This window comes from Rhamphochromis longiceps, linkage group LG9 (genome assembly GCF_057381845.1).
Source record: "Rhamphochromis longiceps isolate RC_006_pf linkage group LG9, R_longiceps_female_GT1.1, whole genome shotgun sequence".
Lineage (NCBI taxonomy): Eukaryota > Metazoa > Chordata > Actinopteri > Cichliformes > Cichlidae > Rhamphochromis > Rhamphochromis longiceps.
The window spans coordinates 3,412,189-3,434,214 of NC_140565.1; the positions used below are offsets into that span (position 1 = coordinate 3,412,189).

Consider the following 22,026-nt stretch of genomic DNA (forward strand, 5'->3'; position numbering starts at 1 on the left):
TTTCACTCCCTCTGAGCAGTTTTAGGTCAGAGCCTGGGTCAGCCTCATTCGCTGTACTTCAAAATGACAGGAGGCACATACGATACACACAGCTCCTTCGACTTCAGACATATTTCATATTTCCTCATCCACATTTGGGCTGCAGACTGAACTTCAACTTCCTCTATTACGTTTCAGAAACGTTCAGGTTACAGGCTTCCTGCTATTTTGCCATTAATAAAAAAACAACCCTTTTCACGCTTCTAGCCACGCCTGCTTTTTCAACGTCCTCTCTCCCTCTGAATCTCTTTCGTCACTGTGTGTCTTGGTTTAGAAAAACCTGTGCGTGTTTCCAAGATTTTCTGATCAGACAAAAAAAAAAAACGACCGCCCGTTGTATTGCTTATGCAGGAAGACACTATAAATAAATACAACTTTGTTTTAGAAATCAATGAAGGAGGAGGAAAGGAAAAAAAGAAAGACGCAAGAAATAAGATGAGCAGAACACCGAAGCTCATTTTTACACGATTTGTGTCACTCAAACACATCATCACAAACACAGAGAATAAAGAGTTAAACAGCCTACATGTTGTCTAGCTTTATTTTGTTTGTCAGCGCGTTTATGGTAAGTGTTGCTGAAGAGAGAGGAGGAGACGGTGAGATGAGTTACTATGATGTAAGTGGATGCAGGTAACAAACAGCCCCTAGAGTCACAAAGGAAAGAGAAGCCAGGGTTTCCATGCTGATTAGTAGATGAGTGAAGTGACTTGCTGCTGACGCTGCTGTGGGTGCGGATGCTACTGGGGGAGGGTGATGGAGAGCACAGTCTGCCACAAGGCTGTGGGGTGAAGAGGATCCAAGCAAAAACCCAGAATGTGAGAAAACCTTACTGTGCCCTCGTTTCCCCTTCGCCTCTCACCAGGCACAGTCTACACAGTCACTCAGCCAAATCTAGCAGGGCGAGGGTGACGGCGCACAATCAGTGTGAGAGGAAAAGCATGATGGAACTACTCGATGGGTCAAAATGTAGCAATAGCAGGTTAGAGATATTGAGAGGGGTCACAACGGTCACGATCCCTTTAAGGAGCTGCTGCGGTCGACCCCCTGGACCTCCACCTGGAGCTGCAGCGAGGAGGGGGCGAAGGGGGAGCTGACGCAGCCGACCGAAGCCAGCGACTCGATGAGGGAGACACTACGAGTTGTCGGTTGCTGTTGTTGTTGGTGGTAGCTGGTATGTAGGGAATAAGAGGAGCCGTGTGGGTGGGGTCTGTTACTGTTGTTGTCCTGTGGGGCTAGCCAGGTGACGATGTCAGCGCCGTGGTCCGTGCGAGAGCGAGCATTCTCGCGGAAGTTGAGCTTGAAAGACTCAATCTAAAGCAGAAACGTTTGGGGGGAGGAGGGGAGGACAGGTAGGGAGAGGGGGGGAGAACAAGAACAAAGAAGGAAAACAGGAAAGACAAGGTGGGAGAGGGGGAGGCGGTGACGTTGAGGGGGGGAGTTGAAATGAGGAGGGCAGAGGGACAGCAGAATTAGATGCCTGTAAGATAAAAGATGGTGATGTGATCAGGAGCTTTGGACTGCAGACAGCACAACAATCAGACACTCGGCTCAGCAGGACAAGTACATCAAACCTTTCCTGCCTCCTCCTGGTTCACTATGTGGGGATCCCACCCAAACTAACACACCAACACATACTTACTTGTCTCTGGGATGTGTGAGTCCAGAGCCTGGGGCTCCTGGAGGCCCTCACTATGACAGGGAGCCCCGTCCTTCAACCCATTCTTCAGGGCAGCGGGGCCCCCAGCCTGCCCTGGCTCGGAGCCTGGGGCCGGGGCAGGGCTGCCACTCAGGGGGTCCCCACTCCCCTCTGTTGCCTCCTGTGCCCCCTCAGCCTAGAAACACATAGCAGGATGTGTCAATTGGTGGGGATGGAACAACCTGGCTCCAAATCTCCATCATCATGGCTGAGACGTAAAACTATAAGTTTTAATTATTATTATAACTTTTTTGTGAACAGCAACATGAAGTTCTTCAAACAGCAGTTTATGAGTAATTTATTTAGACATTTTTGGATGACAAGAATTTGATTAATGCAGCTAGAAGGATGTGGAGCCAGACTGAGGTGAGGTATGGAAGCTCTGAAAGGTTCAGCGAGAAAAACGACTTAACCTACATTGCTGTCTTACGACTTAAAAACAGGTGGAAATAACAGATTTTGCCAGGATATTCTGTAAAATAGTCCTCAGACTTGTACAGGTTAGCATCTTCAGTGAAGGATCAGCGCTGGTGATGAGAACTGGGTCTCCCCAGCAGGTGACTTATTTTCAGATGAAGCGTCCAAAAGGGAATTAATTCAGGAGTGGAACCAGAAGTGTGCTCGTCCTTTCCCCAAAGATTCACCAGGTTACGAACCTGAAATTGTCCCTGATGGTCAGACTGTCAGTGAGGACTCCACTGCAGTGTCCTGAGTTAATGTGTGCAAACAGCTTTAGGAATGATCTCGGCAAAATCCTTGTTCCACCTGTTCCCCAGTGCTGCACTCTGAGGTAAAACTACTGGATCAGTAATGGAAAGTGGATCCTTTCCCCTTTGGTTGGGAACTCAGAGCTTTCATAGTGGAAAAGAGATGGAAATACAAAAGACCCAAAAAACAACAACTTAAGAATACAATATTACAAATAACATCTGAGCATGCCCAATGAATGCAATGATAGAAATATAACTGAAAGTCAAACTCATCACCGAACAAAGCTGATGTAATGTGAAGGACACGTCTCTACAAAGTGCCAACATTAGCTTCTCCCAGTTAAACCCACTTTAAAACCCTTCTCCTCACACACAAGTTCTTTAATAATAAGGTTAAAGGTCAACCCAACAGAGCATTTCACTCTCACACTGCAGCCTTAGTCGTGGGTCCTACAGTTTTTGAAGTCGAGCTCTCAGCTTTCCTCTTCTGCTCCCAGTTTGGATCCATGAGCAGACTGTTGCTGACTGCTGATTTGGAGCTACATAATAAAACTGAATTGAATTGAACATTATTCTATCTTGGACGAATTTAATGTCACTGTAACAATTTCTCCAAAAGCAAAAATCAAAACCTGTCAGAATGAACCAAAGATGCCTGAACAGCTGGGAACACACTGAGAAATGAGCCAGGAAACAGTTTCCCTTCCACGGAACGACCACAGGCAAGACGCCTAAGAGACTGTGTGTGTGTGTGTGTGTGTGTGTGTGTGTGTGTGTGTGTGTGTGTGTGTGTGTGTGTGTGTGTGTGTGTATTGTAATGAAGGAGCAGTAATAGACACTAAACATGGGATTGTGCAACGGTTGCAAAGGTTCAGGTTCTGCATAAATCTGGATTCTGCAGAATGGAAAAAGGGGAAACTGTATCCTTTCATTGCTTCCAAAATAAAGATACATTTTACAAAGCTGTGCAAATCAGTGCTAAAAATAGGCTCTCTTATTTTGATGTTTGTTCTATTCGTAGCAATGATCACGAAGATCACGATGACCGGGCAAGCACACTAGTGAATGAGGATGAAGATGTGACGATGTGGTGACCATGAAACAGACAGGCTGCCATAGGCTGAGGGGACAGGTGACATCATTATCATTTGATGAACTGGTGAATTTATATCCATTCTTTTATGTAACATGAACATTTTGAACGTTTTCAGTTTTTATTAAAAAACCAAAACCACAAAATGGGCCCTTTATCTGTCACGGCTGCTTTCTGTGTCTCTGAATGTGCTGGGGGAGCATCCAGACGCTTTCACAACAGCAAGCTCAGGAGACAGGAAGCTGGCTGCAGGGAGGAGGGTTCGAGGCCGGTGTGTGAGGCCATCCCACCTTACATGTCATTACCAACACAGAGGCCGAACAAGACCAACGGAAAAAGCCAGAGTCTTCATTTTTTGCCCCGATACACAAGTAATCCCACGATGTAACACATTTTTAAATACTAACATGCAGACGCATGCAGACCGGAAGGAACTGAATTCACAACAGTGTCCTTCAGACAGAGGTCAGGGTTAGAGGGCGATGCTGCGAGACATCAGATGCAAAGCAGTTTTAGAAGGTTCTGATGTCACGTGTCAGTGATTTTCAGGACGGGATTTTTTCATAAATTATTATTTTATTCTGATTATTCTTCTGATGAAATGATCCTACGTCTGTGAGAATGAAGCCAAGACAATCCTGAAGAAGCAGGTTCGGTCTTTTTTAAACTTAAATTCAGTTGTGACTGTTTATTGAAATGTCCTTGCTTCACCCTGTGAGGAGAAGTTGATTTATGTCGACTCGAGCTCCCAGAACATAAACTCCACAACAGTTGTTGTCTACAAGCTACAAGCAAAGTTAGCCTTGAGACCAGGGCTGATGCTCCTGCCTCAAGTCTTACTTCTGGATTCATATCTGCCTGGATCTTGTGCCCTGCTGACAGTGGACAGCTTGCACAAAAAGCTGTGAAACTGCAGCTTTCATACATAAGGTTAAAAAAATCTATATTGTTCTTATTTTATTCATTTATCATAAGTGTCGTTAGTCTCATGAGGGATTTAGAAACACGGGTGCAGTCACTTCATTTTAATACCAAGAGCGTTTTTTTTTCACCGTTAAATATGGATGAAATCAGCAGAAAACTGTGTGTCAGGTTGCATGATTGAAATATTCTCTTTATTTTGGGCCTTGAGAGGGTAAATCGGAGGTTGTGATTTTAACCAAACCCAGTTCGTCGGTAAGTTAAATGGCACTTTTCACAGATACAAATCACAAAGTGCTTCACAATACAACCAGAAATATAAATAATAATATAAAACATTAATTAAAAGCTTGTTTGTATAGAAATGTCTTCAGCTGCTCTTTCAAAGAGTCGATGGAGTCTGTACAGCCTAAAGACAACAGAGCTCCACAGCTTTGGTGCCTGTACGTGGGACCAACAGTGACCTCTGACCTGACGACCTAAGTGCTCAGCAGGTCAGAGATAAACTGGGGAGCCTCACCGTGCAGAGCTCTAACAGATAAAACTACTATTTTAAAATGAAACCTAAAATTTACTGACAACCAATGAAGAGAAGCCAAAACTGGAGTAATGTGTGAGCTGTTGGTGCTGCAGCGTTCTGTACTGAAGGTCTGCTTTGGGTTGTAACACTAGTGAATAGCAGGTGGGCGGGGCTTCTCTGCTTCCAGTCAGGGATGACCATGACGAGGTCATGTACCCTGTCGCTGACATCCAGAAGCACTTTTGTTACTTTGTTTAATATGAGCACTGTACAGTGGATGTCCGTACTGGGAGGATGAGAGTGTGTTAGTGCTGTAATGTAAGGATAAAGGCCATTATCGCCATTTGTGGACATAAATTTAAAAAAACGTTTCTTTGTTTTTTCTGTCGTGTTGTACCAAACCCTGACTCACCAGTTGTCCTTCATATTAACTGTAACTGTTGTTACAGCGCTACTTTCTTTATCCATGAAAGCGAGTCACCCCAGCTGCAGCTGGCGCTCATCGTTTTCACTCTTTAGTTTGTTGACTGATCAGAAACAGTTCAGTGGATTCAGAGGGACGTAAACACAGCGTGCACGGCTGTGGCTTGCGATCTCACCTTGATGTTTCCTCCTCCAGGTGAATGGCTCACATTGTCCATGGAGCCCACTTTGGACTGAGCCTTTTCCCTAAAGTTCACTTTGTGAGACTCGATCTTCACATCGCCGCCTCCTGCAACACACACATGTACGCAGATGCAAGCTTGTGCAGTCACAGACAGCCTGTAGTGCTGATGTATTGATTCATTGTTATTGTTTTATGACTGCAAACTCAGAGCACACAGGTTTAGCTCACCAGGCTTGTGCTTAAGGTTGTCCTTGGAGCCCAGCTTTGACGTCACCTTACTGACGTCCACCTTCTTGTTGAGAATCTGCACCTGTTGAATGTCACAAATGTTCCTTCTTTAATCCACAGATTCGTGTAAAAATGCTCGACTGTGGTTGAATAAAAGGACCAATCAGAAAAAAGAAACCCAACGTCCTGATTATACTTTGAGTTACCAGCATCAGGACAAACAGCACGCTGAACAAACCGCATCTTCTAGTTTCTTCGTCCGTGTTGTAGAAAAATGTTTTTTTGTGAAATATGTTTGTGCTGAACCCACGACAGAGACTAAAGGGAGGAGCTTGGCACAGCATCATTGCAGGAAACCAGAAACCCCAGATTTCTCTCAGTGATTTTGTCCTTACAGAACCAAGACAGCCAATCAGAGGGCAGAGGCTCCTGTTGGGTTGAGTAGGGTTTAGTAGGTTAGTGGGAGGGCGGGACAACACAAGACAACTTTAAGGAAGCGAGCAGGAGTGTGAAGCAGGTTCTAGGGAGGGGCTTGTACCTAAGCTTGGCCAGCATGCCAACAACTACAAAGCTCCATTTTCCAGCCAAGAGCAGCATTTACGTTACGAACATCGTCTTACAGTTCTCTTCTTTACACTGTGCCTCTCTTACAGCATTTCATCTGTGGCCTTCCCTTCATTCGAGCCATTTTAATGGGCTCTAAATATCAGACTAACTGGCCGGGACATGTGGGCTCTGGTTGTGGGCCAGACAGTACTTACATTCCCTCCACCAGGAACATGCTTCATATTGTCCTTGGAGCCCAAGCGAGATGTGACGTGGCTGAAGTCCAGCTTTTTGGAGACTATCTGAACCTATATGGACACAGCATAGCAGCAAGAGGGGAGCAGAGAAGAGCGAGGGAAAAGAGGGGAGGAGATGATAGAGGAGAGGTGAGGTAGAACAGAAGCAGAAACAAGAAGAGAAAGTGCAGGGAGGAAGAAGTCACCATCACAGGTAGGGTTAGAAAGGAAAGGATAGAAGGCGGAGCGAGGTTCTCTTTAGCTAAACATAGCCGGTCGTTCAGCATCGCTGCTGTTTAAATAAGATGGAAACAGAGCACCAGGAGAAAAGGACAGCTGAAGGCCCCAAAGAGCACACCGAACCTGCTTTATGAAGCGCACACATGCAGCACAGCATACAGACGTGAACGTCTCGGACCCTCATTAAACTCTTTAAACGGAGACGCTGCCGCACACGTTGGTTAGCTGAACTAAACATACACCAAGAATTAAAACACACATATTATTTACAATACGTCAGGTTAGACTGCTAGACCCAACACACACATTCTGCATCCAAATGAGTTTAGTACGGTGGCCCTGAGAGGTCAAACACACCTTAACAAAACAACAGTAGACAGAAAAATGCAAAAGCTCATGAAACACAGCAGATGTCGAATAAAACACGTGAAAAATAGAAGAAATGCAGAAATAGCTAAAAACTAAATCACAAAGGAAAACAGAAGCGTTTCTGGGGACACGAGAAGTGACAAGCTAACAAGCTAACAGGCTAACAGGCTAAAGGTCAACATGTATCTACAGTATTATATGAAACACATCGATAAAACACACCTGCACCTCCCTCACAGCACCGATGAGTCCTCTGCTTCTATTCAGCATGTTTGAATGTTACTTGTAATGAGTGCAGTTCATTTAGTTTTGTGTCCCAGAAACACTCGTGTTTTGTTTCTGATTTAATTTTAAGCTTTTGCTGCAGTTTTTCCTACAATTGTTGTTTTTTATTCAACTTGTGTTTTTTGGTGTTTTTCTATTTGTTTTGTCACCCTGACCTACAATAAGACGGAAACAAAAGAAGAAGAGCAACAAGCTGAAAAGTTGAAAGGTCCATAGATGACGTCTGTAGCTGTCTGGGTCCAGAACATAGTTTGGTTGCACTGCAGTCTGTGAGCTCAGTAAGCACGTTCCTGATGAATTTATGCTGTAAACGTCTATTTTTAAAGTCCCACTAAACACAGCATGGTGTTCATGTGTAAATTATGATCAGTGGGTGGACCCACACTGGCCATGCCCATCTTTTATATACAGCCTAAGGTAATGATCACACGTACCAATCATGTGCAGGTGACTGTGTCCATGTGTGACTGATCTTTATCTGGACTTCAGTGACTCGGACGCCCGTTAACAGTTAACATTTAAATGAGTTAAGGTCAAAGAATAATTCGTGTGCTTCTGTCACTTTTGTAATGCAATGAACCTGAGAAAAATGCATTTAGACTCCCTGGATGGTGTATGGATCGTAACACGTTTGGAATCGAACGTTTTATCTTTGTCCACAAACTACAGATTTAGACTGGGAGAGCAGCGGCTTGCTTCAAACAGCTTCTCTGCATTGTGTTAACTCACAAGCTGCTTCAAACCCCAGGCCAGGGTTAATTATCTTGGTTAATTAATGAGCAGAGGGTTCAAATTTAATTACAAATTAACCATAAATAATCCGATAACTAATTTCCCCACAGACACGTCTGATGCCCGTGTTGGGAGAAACTGAGAGAACAGGAGGCGTGTGCAATTTCAAGAGCCTCCAGTATACTGGCTAGCCTGCTCTTGTGCTCTCACTGGGTCGAGTTAATAAAAAAACAACAGAAATGAGAAGCAGAGAAAGGCAACCGGAAAATATATCAACAGAAAAGAGGGTCATGGTGGGAGGATGGAGAGGGAACTCACTTTGCCCTGGCTGCTCTCTTTGGAGGTGAAACCCCTGCTCTGAGAGGAAGGAGGCACCTGGGGAGACAAGTCCACACAGGGTCAACAACAACACCTCGTTAAAAAACACAGGAGGACGAGGTCAGAGTGCAGAGATTGTTTGGAAGCACAGCGGTGAAGGTAAGGAGTGAGGGGACAAAAGAAGGAGGGGAGCGAGGAAGAGTGGAGAGTGCATGCACAAGCAGAACCCGATCAACCCCATCGACTCCACAGTACTCAGTGCTCTGCTGTTTACACCATCGGACTGTGAAACCAGGGCAACAACAGAACCAATGAATGAAATGGCATTTTTAAAATGATCATTTAAGGTTAATTTTCTGTGTTACTGCAAATTAATCAGCTTTTGTCCATCAAGTAAATGTTGGACTTCCTGTAGCAACGACCGCCTGATCTCATATCTTAGCTGTTATTTTGTTGACATTCACAGAAAACTACACGAGACCAGTGTCGTAAACCTTTTCAACATCCATCCTCTTTCTAAAGAGCCTTGATGGAAGTTGTGTGTCTACAATGACAGTAGATGTACATGCAGAGGAAATCCCACGCAAAAAAGAGAAGAAGCAGAACTATGGGGACCATTTTACTTCAGTGAGTGAGCTGATAGGCTTTAGTGGGTTGGACAGGTAGGAACCCACAAGAGGTCAGCGTCAGACGTGAAATCAGAGTTGCACAGTCCACTTCCTGTTAGTCCATGTGCAGTCGGTGTCAGAGAGCACATGCCACACTCATACAGCGGTGAAGACCTACCTTCCCTCCTCCGGGCTGGTGCTTCATGTTGTCCGTAGAGCCGATCTTGGAGCGGACGTTGCGGACATCGGGAGCTGTGGCGGGGCGAGCTGTGCTCCGGGAAGCGGTGGTCGCTGTGGTTGAAGAGGCGGCCCGCGGGGCGCGGGGCACCGGGGGCTTCTTCTCTGGCCCCGTGCCTGCGGCGGAGGATGGCGTTGCTGGTTTGGCTGCTGTGGTTCGTGTGCGGGAGGCAGTGGTGGTGGTGGTGGAGGCAGTGCTGCGGGTGGTGGTGGTGGTCTTAGGCTTGCTTGAGTCAGCTAAAGGGAGAAAATAATTATACAGAGCTTTATAGATCTCTCTGCCAAACTGGAGTTATGATCGCAGCTTTTTCAAACCAGACTTAGAAAAAAAAAAGAGGGTAAAACAGCAAAATAAAATATGGTGGGCATGCATATCCAAGGCAGGAGCCCCCGGACACACAAACCACTCCACCACGTTAGGTAGCGATTCACGGACGCTATACCAGTCTGAGGTGGTGAAGAGAGAGCTGAGAGTGAAAGCAAAGCTCCCACTTTACCTGTCGATCTACGGCCCTACCCTCACCTACGGTCACCAGCTGTGGGTAGTGACCAGAAGGATGAGATCGCGGGTACTCTCCCTTACAGATGGGTGAGAGGGTGAGAAGTTCAACCATCTGGGAGGGCTCAACTGGAAAGGAGCCAGTTGAGGTGGTTCGAGCATCTGACCCTGAATTTCTGAGCAGCAGTGTATAAATACTGCCACAAGCCGACTTCCTGTCTTTATTGTAAGCTAGGATAATCACCTCTGGCTTTATATTTAATGCACAGCTCTTAATGTAAAGCTCGGTTATTTCCAATGATGTTAAACTCTCTGTTAAGCATCTTAAAGATGCGTTTTCAGGAAGACTAAGAGTTCCGACATTATTGCTCCGCGTCTTCTCAAAGACGCATGAGGGCTAATAACGAACACACAACGCTGCCCGTTATCAACCTTAGCATAAAAACCTAAAATTAACATTACAGAAAAATATACAGCGGTGCAAAAACCCCGTCTGCATCCTTTTCTCTGGTACAGTCACCACACGTATCTTTTAAAGGGGAGATATTCAAACACCATTGATTTTCAGTGCTGTAATCCTCTCTGAGTAAAGACACTTTAGCTCCAGCATCCTAAGCCAGCCTGCACTGATGCAGTTCAATTCAAATCTGTCAGTTCACACACTTTGGGCTGGACTGTATGCCAACTCTTCTTTCAGAGCGCTGAGGCATCCTGGACCACGTGTCCTGCTGTCAGTCCTCCCCGAGAGCCTGTCGGATATCTCCGGCTCCCGTTAAGACATATTTAACGGAGGAAATCCTCCCCTCGCCTTCATGTTTCTAAAGAGTAATTTGACTTTCTGCATGAACCCTGGCAGCTTAGACGAGCTGAGGCTGCATCAGCAAAGAGCTGCAAACTCCTGTCAACAGCAAGGGGACAGTAATCCACAGGCTGCTGCGGTGAAGGTTTTTAACTCTCCAGAGCCTTTCAGCAGTAAAGCCTCCCTCTGCATAAGCCTGCCCAGCATTGTCACGGTCGGACACAATGAGTGCGTTCTGGTGCCGCAGTCCTGCTGACAGCTCTCCTGGTGCCAAAACAAACTACTCTGTCAACAGCAGGAGAAAAGCCACAAACGCGAAGTGAGGAGAGGATTACAGAGAAGAAGAAACAGGAGAGAAACATATGCAAAGAGACGGCACAGATGGGAGGGGGCACTGCGGAGTACCACGGGATCCTTTCCCTCATCACATCAATACCAACTGCAATACAACTGTCTGTATCTACACTGGACTGTGCAGCACTCTAACTAAAGTATTGTCCCATCTTGAGAACAGAACATGCACCACAGTGTCGACCCCCGAGCGGACGAGCTGTACACAGTGGCTTCAGTACACCTGTTCAACAGCTTGTTAATGCAGATAACTAACTGAAAGCACTTAGCCAAGCAGGTATGGTCAAGATGACCAGCTGAAGTTTAAACTGAGAATCTGAATGTGGAGAAAAATGATCGACTGTGACCTTGAACCTGGCTGTCGGTGCCAGATGGGTTGGCCTTTATAGAGACCGGTCTGAAAAATGCAGAAGACCACACCTCATGTCAGCAACGAACACAAAACAGGCTACAGTTCACACGAGCTCACAAACAGACTGTACAACAACCTGGTGTGATGAGCCTGAGAAGGGTCAGGATTAAACTACAGGTGTACACAGCATCAAAGGTCGGATCCATACGTATCAGCGGTTCACAGCTGAAGCACATTCTGCTCTTAGCGTTAGCTTTCTGAGCTGGATGTGGAGCAGGAGATCTGTATGATGCTGTCATCTAAAAAAGGACAAAGCCCTCTGAGGAGCGTTTCCAGCTGAACCTTGTTGAATATGTGCCATAAAGAGTTAAAGCAGTGCTGTAACCCAAACAGAACCCGAGCCCGTACTCGCTGCACTCAGCTGATTAGTGGGCGTGTTTTACTCGTCTGTGCCACGTGTCAGAAGACTCGGTAGCTCTAAGGTGGCACAGGCAGACTCTCACTGCACCCATACTGTATATATAAGTGTGGCCACGGATAGTTCTGCTCAACCCCATCACACCTGAGTCCTCATGCTTTATTTTCTCCAACAGTTCTAACTGCATGCACTTCATTGTGACTCCGTCTTAGTCTATTTTTTACCTTCTTTTGTTTGTTGCACTAATGTAAGGTGACCTTGAGGGTCTTTAAATGTGCCTATAAATAAACTGTATTATTATTATTAAATGTATTATCTGCAAGTCTTAGAATGACCGAGCCACAAACATGTGCTTACACATGTACTAAAAAAGGAAAATAAAGAGACTACACACACAGGCGTCTGAGCCAGCCCGAGAGAATATAACTAATACTCTGAGCGAGGCCTAATGAAACTGCTCTGCTCGTACTAACGACAAAGTCAAAGTCTAATAAGGTCGGACACTGTAGTGGTTTCTACCTGTCGAAGTCCTCGGGGCGCTGGGTTTCTTCTCCTCTCCTGGTTTGCTGTCTGTCTTAGAGGCTAAAAAGAAAATGTTTAAACCTTTGTCAGTCGTGTAATTTATCAACACAATAAATAAACCGAGTGTAAAGAAAGCCACACACATACCCAGAGGCTTTCTGGCTGCAGCAGTGGTAGTGGTGCGAGTAGATCCTGCCGTGCGCACTGGTGCAGTGGTTTTACTGGCTGCTGTGGCAGCAGACGTGTTTCTGCTGGCTGAACCTGTTTGATTTGAGGCAGCAGTGCTGGACTTTGTCACTAGGGGGCGCTTCTCTGTTGTTGTCTGAAAAGAAAGAGAAAAATAAATCTGGGCGAGGTAATATGTCATCCAGGAAGAGAGAGAAGAAACAAATGAATATGGGCAAGCATCTGCGGAGGGATATCAAATCAACAAAACAGGCAGCAGCAAATTAGGTCACAAAGCATCTTCAGTGTGCCTGGATGTTGTGATCAGTCCAGCAAATGTTCGCTGGCCTCACTGAGATATTCAGGTCAAACATTTTGCCCCAATTGGCGGAAGATATGGACCCAAAGCCCTCAACGATGGTTACACATTTCACTCAGCAGCGTGTTTGCCTCTTGTAACCCTCAGAGCAGGCTAACCTTCACATTCAGCCGAGCCGTCCTGCAACATGAGTCACCCTGCACCCCTGCAGCTCCATCAGGGCTGTTAATATGTTGTTGGTGCAACAGTGTTTACCTTTAAGGAGCTCAGCAGAAGAGGCTGACAGAAGGTTGACCGCTCTTTTTGAGGAACAAGGCATTAAAGTGGACAAGCCAATTAATAAATGGAACTTTTTATTCTATTTTATTGCCAACTCACAACAACATTTGACCCGAGGTGCTTTATATTGTAAGGTAAAGACCCTACAATAATACAAAAGGCCAACAATCATATGAGCCCCTATGAACAAGCACTTGGTGACAGTGGGAAGGAAAAACTCCCTTTTAACAGGAAGAACCCTCCAGCAGTCCCAGGCTCAGGGAGGGGCGGGGCCATTAGCCATGAAAGGTTAGTGTCACAGCTTCGTCCTGACATAATATCAGTTCCATATACAGACAAACTAATTCTTATAACTGCATGTTTGCAGCTCCTGCGGTGGATAAAAACCAATATCTGCATAGTTATTATAAAAACCACTCGTGTGTTTGTCTGAATTCAACACATTTTCATATAACACACACGGCTACAGTAACACACTCCTGTTCATTCAAACGAGAGGCACAGCTAAATGTTTCAGCGTGTTTAACCCTCTTGGCTTTTTCCTGCATTTCCAGCTCACAAACTTTACATGCATTTACATTTTCACCGTCTCTGTGAGCCTGTGCACGCAAACAGACCAGATGGCAAAGATTCATGACCACGGGGGAAACAGACGGTTGTTAGAAACTCCGCTGATCCTAACTTTAGTTAGAAAAAGCCGAAGAAGTAAGAAATCTGTTGTCCTGATCGATGTGGATGAGGTTTAATAAAATCACTTCAAAACATAAGAAGGACTCATTGTGATGACGTCAATCGTGCAGCTCTGTGTAACTGAGCAGGCTGCTGCCGCTGACCGCTTCCTGTTAGCTAAAACTTACCTTGGGTTTAAGCTCACGTGTCGTGCTGGTGGAGGATGATGTGAGGCGGCTGGCAGAAGTGGTGGAGGGTCGCTTAGACCCTGCAGCTGTTGTGGAAGGTGCTTTAGCTGTGGTTGTTTTTTTGTCTGTAGTGTGGGGGGTGGAGGTGGCGACAGAGGATACGGGACGCTTAGTCAGGCCTGGAGCAGGACCAGCAGCACCTGCAGTGCTCGGGCGCATTTTGGCAGCTGCGCTTGGTTTGGTTGCCCCGGCAGCAGGCTGCGATGCAGGACCGACACGCAGGAGATGGATGGATGATGGATGGAGGGTAAAACCAAGGAAACCAAGGAAAATGGATAAAATTAACAAAAATGGGTGGTAACAGGAGCAGGGTCAAGCAGCACAAGCAGCAATTACATCACAAAGTCACAAAAAGTGAGTACAAAAAAACAGAAAACAAAAACAACTAACACTTAGCATTTACTCTGTCGCTTCAAGGCAGTAAACAAACACAACCAGGACAGACGCTTAGGCAGCATGCACGCTCGGTTTTTAAAATGCGCTCATGCCATCCTGTCCGCTCCCACGCTGCACGTCTCAGATGCTTTCAGCCATCATGTCCGTATTCAGCCTGATATTTATTAGCAGTTTGGATGATTTATGATGTAAGATGCAAACTGCCGTGAAATCGTACACTGCTATCATTTCGACTTGTTACCGCATTACTGTAGCCAACATTTGGGTATTACATTTGAAATTCCACCCTGAGTGGGGCGTTACCCTCGCTGTGATACTAAAACAGTGTTTTATCAGAATGATCCTAAGCATACGTCAAAGCAACATTTCACTCTTACACCTTCCACTGATCCCTACCTTGGTCTTCCTGTCTGCCAGCTCTTTGCTTGGTGTTGAAATGCTTCCATTGGCTGAGGGTTTGGTAGGTTTCTTCGCCTTGTCTCCGTCTGCCTTTGCAGCCTTGTCCTTCTTCTCGTCTTTCTTCTCAACCGTCTTTTTGTCTTCCTGCGTTTTGTCCGGCTTCTCTTCCTTCTGTGTTGTTTTTTCCACCGGCTTCTCAGACGGCTTCACCGCCTCACCGTCTTTCTCCGTCTTCTTGGCCTCGCCTGCGTCAGCCTTTTCTGTCTTGGCGTCTTCCAGCTCCGCTGTCGCCTTTGTCTCCGTGTCGGCCTTCTTCTCTGTCTGGTCACAGCTGGTCTCGAGCTTGACGGATGTCGGCTGTTGCTCTGGGGTCTTTTCCACTTTGTTGATGTGCTGCTCTTTGCCGTCCTTCATTTCTGTGATCTCGGGCTTCTCTGTGGTCTTGTTCTCTGCTTTGTCCTCCACTTTGGACACTTTGGACTTGTCATTTTGTGCGATTTTGCCCACATTCTGTGCTTTCTCGACGTCAGCCTCCAGCTTTTCTGTAGCCTCCACTTTTTCTTCTTTCTCTGTCTTCTCTGCTTTATTTATCTCTGATTTGTCTGACAATTCTTCTGCTTTCACTTCATCCTCTTTCTCGGGCTTTTGTTGCACAGGCGGCACTTTCTCTGTTTCCATCTCTTTTTCAGGCTCCCTTTGTTTTTCATCCACCTTTTCTATCAGATTTTCTGCCTCCTTTTGATTTCTATCCACCTTCTCTTCCCGTTTCTCTGCCTCCTTCATTTTGTCTTTTTCTCCCTCTTCCTCCACCTTAACCGGACTCTCACTGCTCGTGAACTCAACCTTTACACTCTTCTGCTCGACTTTATCCACAGGGTCAAACAGGTCCACCTTCTTCACACTCTCCTCCTTCTTCTCCTCCTTCTTCTCCTCCTTCTTCTCCACCTTCTTCTCTGTCATTTCTGATTTTACTGAAAAGAAAAATGACAAAAATGTTTTTTTAAATAAAATGAGAGTCAATAATAGCAGAGTTCATTCAGACAGTTACGCAGTCCCACAAGAACAAGCTCCGGCTCAGGACAGAAACCAGGAATTCACCACAGACTTCAGGCTCATGTAAATCTGTCCACAGCGCATAAAGAGAACCAACAAACATCTCTGCTGTTGGTTCAAAGCTGCAGCTTCTCACTGAATCCTCCGGCCACACCAACACAGAGATCACAGTAAATACTGTAGAACAAAAGAAATCTGTTTTTAACTTTCGTGCTGGTTTACTTTTACTGGACAAACTGGACGAAAGCACAAAAATATGTGATTTGATTCCACGACAAGCTCTGAGGGAAGTGAGCCTCTTACACAAGTTAAAATAAAAACTGAACTCCAGCTTTTAAGTTCACTGGTGAGGAAGTTACTGTGCTTATGAACAAAACATGAAAAGAGAAGCAAACATGCATCTGAAAACCGACTTCACTGAGCAGTAAAAACAAACTCATTCACGGGTTTAGATTTTTGAAGCACTCTGTAGTTGGTTTTTCAGTCTCTCTGTATTTCTCCGTCTTGAGCTTCCCTGTCTGTTTATGTGTGTTTCACGGGTTATAGTAACTTCCTGTTTTATTTTGACAGTAACCTTTAATTGTGCATTCTGTTTCACTTCCTGTCTTTGCTCTTTTCCTGCCCTTGTGATTGTCTCGTCTGTTACTCTGCTCTGTGCTCCCCGACTATCATTGTGTCAGCTTATCCAACCTGTCCTGCGTTTCCCTCCTATCAGCTTCCAGTGGATTCACCTTTAAAGGGAATTTTCATTGGGAAGTGACTTTTTCAAAAAGCTAATATATGTAGAATTTCCAGTTTTACACCTTCCCACCTGTTGTGCCAGTCCTTCACAGTCCACCACCAGCAAATGAACATTTTGAAAAGGTTCATAAACGGAAGCTGTTTGGTTTTTGTTTTAAAGACAGATCTCTTTGGTTTGGTTAAAAAACTAAATCTTAGGTCTGTTTGTTTGATATGTTATTTTTGTTTAAGCGTTCGACAGACAAAATTAACCCCAGCCAAAATTTAAAGGCAACAGGAAAACTTATGAACTGAAAACTTTCAAACTGAACTTGTGAACGTGGAGCAGACAGCAGATCTGGAGATGTTGCTTTCCCTCACGCTCACTCGCTACAATGAAACATGTGCATCATTTGTCCTCCAGTGATGATGACCCAACAGTGGGGTGAACCGAGTCCCATCAGAGCCGCTCACTCTGTGTCCCAGCTAAGGAGCTGGATCCCTTCATGTCCACATTTATGAAATGAACATGACATAACTGATTCAGTCCTGCCCTCCAACCTCCTGTGGAGGACAGAAGCGATGCTGTGCAGACGTCACGATCCATTAAAGAATATTGCATATTATATCAGTGCCCTGTACTCACAAAATGACTGTTTAATTATTATTTTATATGCTCACAATCAGTGTTGACACCAGAAAGGAATGAAGCTTGATATAAAATGTGTTTTCTCATGTAAATGCATTAATCCTTTAACAGGCCACAGTCATCCATGAGCAGCATAAAGAGCAGCCGTCATGCTGAAGCCATTGTGACTGAATTTCAGCCACAGATGGTTGTCAGATGGAGCGCGCTTGTGTTTTATAGGCAATTCATGAAGAAATGTCACATCATTTAGGCTAATGGGGAGATAATGAGTCATCTTGATTATTCAGGAGCCATAAGTAGCTCATTTGTCAGCATGTAGAGACCTGAGTGTGGTGGGACTAGGCCTGATCTGTGTCTATCTCTGACAGGACAGGAGCTGGCACAGAGTAAGGTCACCAGTGGGATTTTATGGGACAGCCAAGCGGCAGACGGTTGGCCTACAGAGACGATGGGCTTACAGGGGGAGGAGCTTGTTTCAGACAGGATGAAACGAGGCTGCACTGACACCCAGGAAAGGAAACATAAGGAATATATTAAACTGGGGCTACGTCCACACGTACACGGGTATTTTTGAAAACGGAGATTTTCCGTTTTAAAAAATAATCCCGTCCACACGTAAAGGCAGAAATGAAGGAAAACGCTGCTATGAACATGCCAAAGCAGCAGGTGGCGCTAGATTCCTAACCGTGCAGAAATGTTGGCCAATCAGAAGTCTAGAAGCCTCGGTGGGAAAAAGTAAACAAAGCTGGGGCATAGAAGCAGAACAGAGTCGTATGTGTGGAGGGACAGTAACTGTGTGTATATGTAAGCATTTAAACACTGCAGAGAGTAGAATTAACAGTATTGTAGAAATTCATTTCACCGAAACAATAACGTGGCGCACAGTGTGACGTCAAAAAAGGCGTACACCTTTGACGCTGTGTTTTCTCCGTTTTCCTCGTCCACACGTAAATGCAAAAACGGAGTTTTCAAAAATCTCCACCCTGGCCGGAGTTTTTAAAAATCTCCGTTTTCAGTGACCAAAAACGCTGTTTACGTGTGGACGAAAGGTGCAAACGCATAGAAAAATCTGCGTTTTCAAAAATACCCGGGTACGTGTGGACGTAGCCTGGGAATCATGCAAAGCTAGGCGATGTAATCTAGTGGAGTCCAAGAAAGAGTTTTGGTGCCGGAAAAGCAAAATAGTCTCCTCAAAAAAAGGGAAAACCCCAAAATACGGACTTAAATTAAGGACACATAGTGCACTCAACAAACACAGGCTGTTCAGCTTTGGGGTGAACAGACTGACAGGGAAAGTTCACACGACACGCAACTACTCAGGCCTGGGACTGCACACAGCAGAGCCAGTGAACATAAAGAGGTGATTATACACAACTGAAAGCTGAGCTATGATAACAAGAGAAGAACAAACCAAAGTCTATTTTCTATACAGCAAACAACGAGCAACTCAGGAGATCAACCCGAGCCCCTAATTAGAGCAGAAATGTGATCCGTCTCACAGCTGTGGTGAAAATGGCTTCATTTAATCAGCCAGCAGGAGGTGACTCCCAGCCCACGCTCCCACAGCCCACTGTGTGAGACTCTCCCACAGGAGGCCTCAGTCGATTTCATTTATTTCTGCTGATTGTGCCATAGTTAGTCACTATTTCACTGTTGTCGGCACAGCAGACAGAACACTGCTGGATACAAATGACTGTAGGCACAGACAGAGGTGCTGACAGGGCACAGGAAAGCATGGTTGTAGGATTTCAGTCTACTTCAGTACCCGAAGTGTTCTCGTTCTTTTCTCTGCTTGCGCAGACTGTTGTTGTGATTTAGCTCGATAAAACTGAACTGACCTGAAAAATGAGGAAAAACAAACCAAAACAAAAAAAACAACGGTAACGGGGCGGCCATTTTGGCTCCTTTAACTGCTGTTCTTGTTTCGGTTTCACCGATGCGTGCTGTATGGTAGGACGCTGCATTGTGTATCAGGCCCTGCTCCTGCAGTAGAACAGTGAGTTTTTCCTACGTTGCACGGCCCCGACTTGCAACAACCTGCTTTATTAGCAGGTTGTTGCAAGTGTATGAACCACGGCTCAGGACAACAGAACAATGAGCATCTGGGTGCAATGAGCCAATTTATCTGAAGGTTTCATTAACATAATGATAACACTTACAGCTCATTAAGAGCCGTTAAGCTTAGACTCTCCTGAAAGGAACTGACTCGACTCAAACCTTTTTCCTCTGGCCTTATTAATATGATAAAATATGCCCACTCCAGTCTCTTAAAACGAGTCAGTGTCTGAATTTCAAAGAGAAGAGTAAAAACAGAAACGTCTGACACGTGGAAAGCAATAACTGGGATTTCTCTGCATTTTTATGCACAAATTGCCTTACTGGGAAAATTTCCACCGGGCTCTTTGGACTTTGGATACTGACCTAACATGCACGGTTCATGAAGGTTCATGAAGGTTTCTTACCTTCAGATGTTAAAGATAAGACGCTTTCGATTTTACACTCTGTAATCAATCTTTAGCCAATGAATCGCTCAAGATGAAATTGTGTTAATAACCGAGGCTTCAGCCATTAATAAACGATTCAGGATTAATGTGTAAAGCCGTCCTTTTGCTCCTCAAGTGGATTATGTAAATCAGCTCTTTCAGATGCCACCTCATTAAAACTCCCCGCTCCACCTCACTACTCAGCACAAGCTCAGTGGCTGAGAGATCGTCAACAATGGTTTTAGTGTTGTGTTCGGCCTTTTGGTAGAAAACACGCTGTGGAGTTGTAGCAGCACAGAAAACAGACTTTGTGATTTACTGTCCTCTGTGTTACTCTGCAACATTTGGGCCTCACAAGAGTCCAGGCTAACACCACTTAATCAATGAACACTGTGTGCACTTGGCTTTAACTCCTTTACAGGCTTGCGGCATAACCGCTGCGTGTTACATTAGCGTAGGTTAACTGTTGGCATAAATGAGGTTGCTCTCACATCCTGTCACTTGCAGTCAAGGACCTGTTTGAAATCATTTCTTATGGCATACAAAAGTTTGCTTGTATATGCAAATATGACACGGAAGAGGAACAACTGCAGTTCCTCTAACCACCACCTGTGAAAGTGGAGTCAATGCTAATGCTAATAAAGAATTTAGCACTCCATCCTCTGGTCTAAATATCGTTACTACTGCCTCATTTAACAATAAATAAATAAATAAATGCTGGTGGCCACCTGTGCTACCCCCAGCCTCCTGGCCCATATGGAAAAGAAACAGAAAAAGCTTGTGAAAGACTTGCATCAGCTTTAGCTTGCTTCATATAGTGAATCATAGAAGGCTTATCCAAAACATACAAGTTTCATTTATATCATTTTTCTAGGGATCTTATATCTGTTTTCACTCTTGTGTGCTTTTCATATAAGTTTCACGCAAGACAGATACAAACTTTATAAGATTTATATATATATATTTTCCATATTGGGGTATTAATTTGAAAATCTTAGATTACTTCCTTCTTCAGTTATTGCATCGAGGTCTGGGTCACTGACATTAAAAGCAGGGGTAAAATAACCAAACTAAACAAAAAGCACATGGTAGCAACAACACTACGGTCACGACGGTATTACTAAATGTGAAAACGGGTTTCTTTGTTGTTGTTTCTTTTTTATCCTGGTAAAAGAAAAAAATTATACTAAATGTGGATACAATGTTTGTGTTTTGACTGAGTTGCGACAGCTTTCTCCAGATTGGATGCCCCTTACAAAAGAACATTTGAACAGGAAGTAGGAGGGGCTTCTGTACTCTCACTGACATCATTCAGAGCTTTTAGCTCACTGCCAGCTGACATCATTATGTAACAACCACCCCAACCGGTGGCAGCAGATGGCCCCGCCCCTCCCTGAGCCTGGTTCTGCTGGAGGTTTCTTCCTGTTAAAAGGGAGTTTTTCCTTCCCACTGTCGCCAAAGTGCTTGTTGGGTTTTTCTCTGTATGTATTATTGTAGGGTCTACCTCACAATATAAAGCACCTTGAGGCGTTGCTGTGATTTGGTGCTGTATAAATAAAATTGAATTGTAATGTTCAATGCAACCGTATATATAAATGTGGCCATGTTTGCGCCTCCAGCACTTAGCACCACTAATTGGTTCAAGTTAAAATCGTAGTTATGTATTTTGAACTGCATGATTGATTTTCCGAACTGAGATGCTGTAAGATTGAGCTCAGTTTCTTTGGACACTAAGCTTCTGAGGTTGTCCAAAAGCAGCAACAATAACAACTACTAATAAAAATGACATAATAAAAGCTGCACTATCTGATCTCTGGGGGAGGGGTGTGAGTCTGTGTTATCAAAGACGTGCTTTTCCTGTAAATGCTTTCAGCGCCATGCTTTTAACATGATCGGGTCGAGTTGCACTGGAGACTCCATGGAACCATTTGCTCGATGCTTGGGGCCATATTTCTGCCACAAGCGGATCAAAAAACAAATCTTTCTTCTTTTTAAATTCCTTCCCATCTTCATATTCTATACATCTTCCCCATACTCACATCCCAGACCTTACTGTCTAAATCCTTCACTTCCTGCTCTTCGTCAGGGCTGTACTCACTCGTTTGTATCACTGTCACCATGCATTTTGCCTTGTTGCCTGTTCCCTTTCCCAACCCCCTTTCATCTTTTTCTGTATGAAATCTGCTCATCGTCACCCCGATGACCCCTCCAGAGAGATGGAGCTATGACCAAGCTGCAGCTCAATGCAGATTTGTGGTTAATACAATAGAGATTCATGCACTTCCCTGAAATACAGTATCACAAAAAACAAAAAGAATCT

The 22,026-nt window shown here is 44.8% G+C and overlaps 1 protein-coding gene across 7 annotated transcripts in view; it reads right to left on the minus strand.

Annotated features, from left to right (window-relative positions):
• Positions 1–296: 296 nt before the first annotated feature.
• Positions 297–22,026, minus strand: part of LOC146661547 (uncharacterized) — a 109,583-nt gene continuing 87,853 nt past the window's right edge. For 5 of the 7 annotated variants that reach the window (XM_085418026.1, XM_085418032.1, XM_085418029.1 and 2 more), the window contains 11 exons: positions 14,799–15,772; positions 13,947–14,204; positions 12,474–12,648; positions 12,324–12,386; positions 9,327–9,622; positions 8,541–8,597; positions 6,576–6,668; positions 5,815–5,896; positions 5,579–5,691; positions 1,679–1,871; positions 297–1,516 (listed from right to left, as the gene is read on the minus strand). In XM_085418026.1, the coding sequence (XP_085274152.1) occupies positions 1,509–1,516; positions 1,679–1,871; positions 5,579–5,691; positions 5,815–5,896; positions 6,576–6,668; positions 8,541–8,597; positions 9,327–9,622; positions 12,324–12,386; positions 12,474–12,648; positions 13,947–14,204; positions 14,799–15,772 (2,312 nt within the window). In that variant the 3' untranslated portion in view covers positions 297–1,508. The remainder of the gene's footprint in view (positions 1,517–1,678; positions 1,872–5,578; positions 5,692–5,814; positions 5,897–6,575; positions 6,669–8,540; positions 8,598–9,326; positions 9,623–12,323; positions 12,387–12,473; positions 12,649–13,946; positions 14,205–14,798; positions 15,773–22,026) is intronic. The other 2 variants (XM_085418027.1, XM_085418031.1) reach the window with 2 other exon arrangements.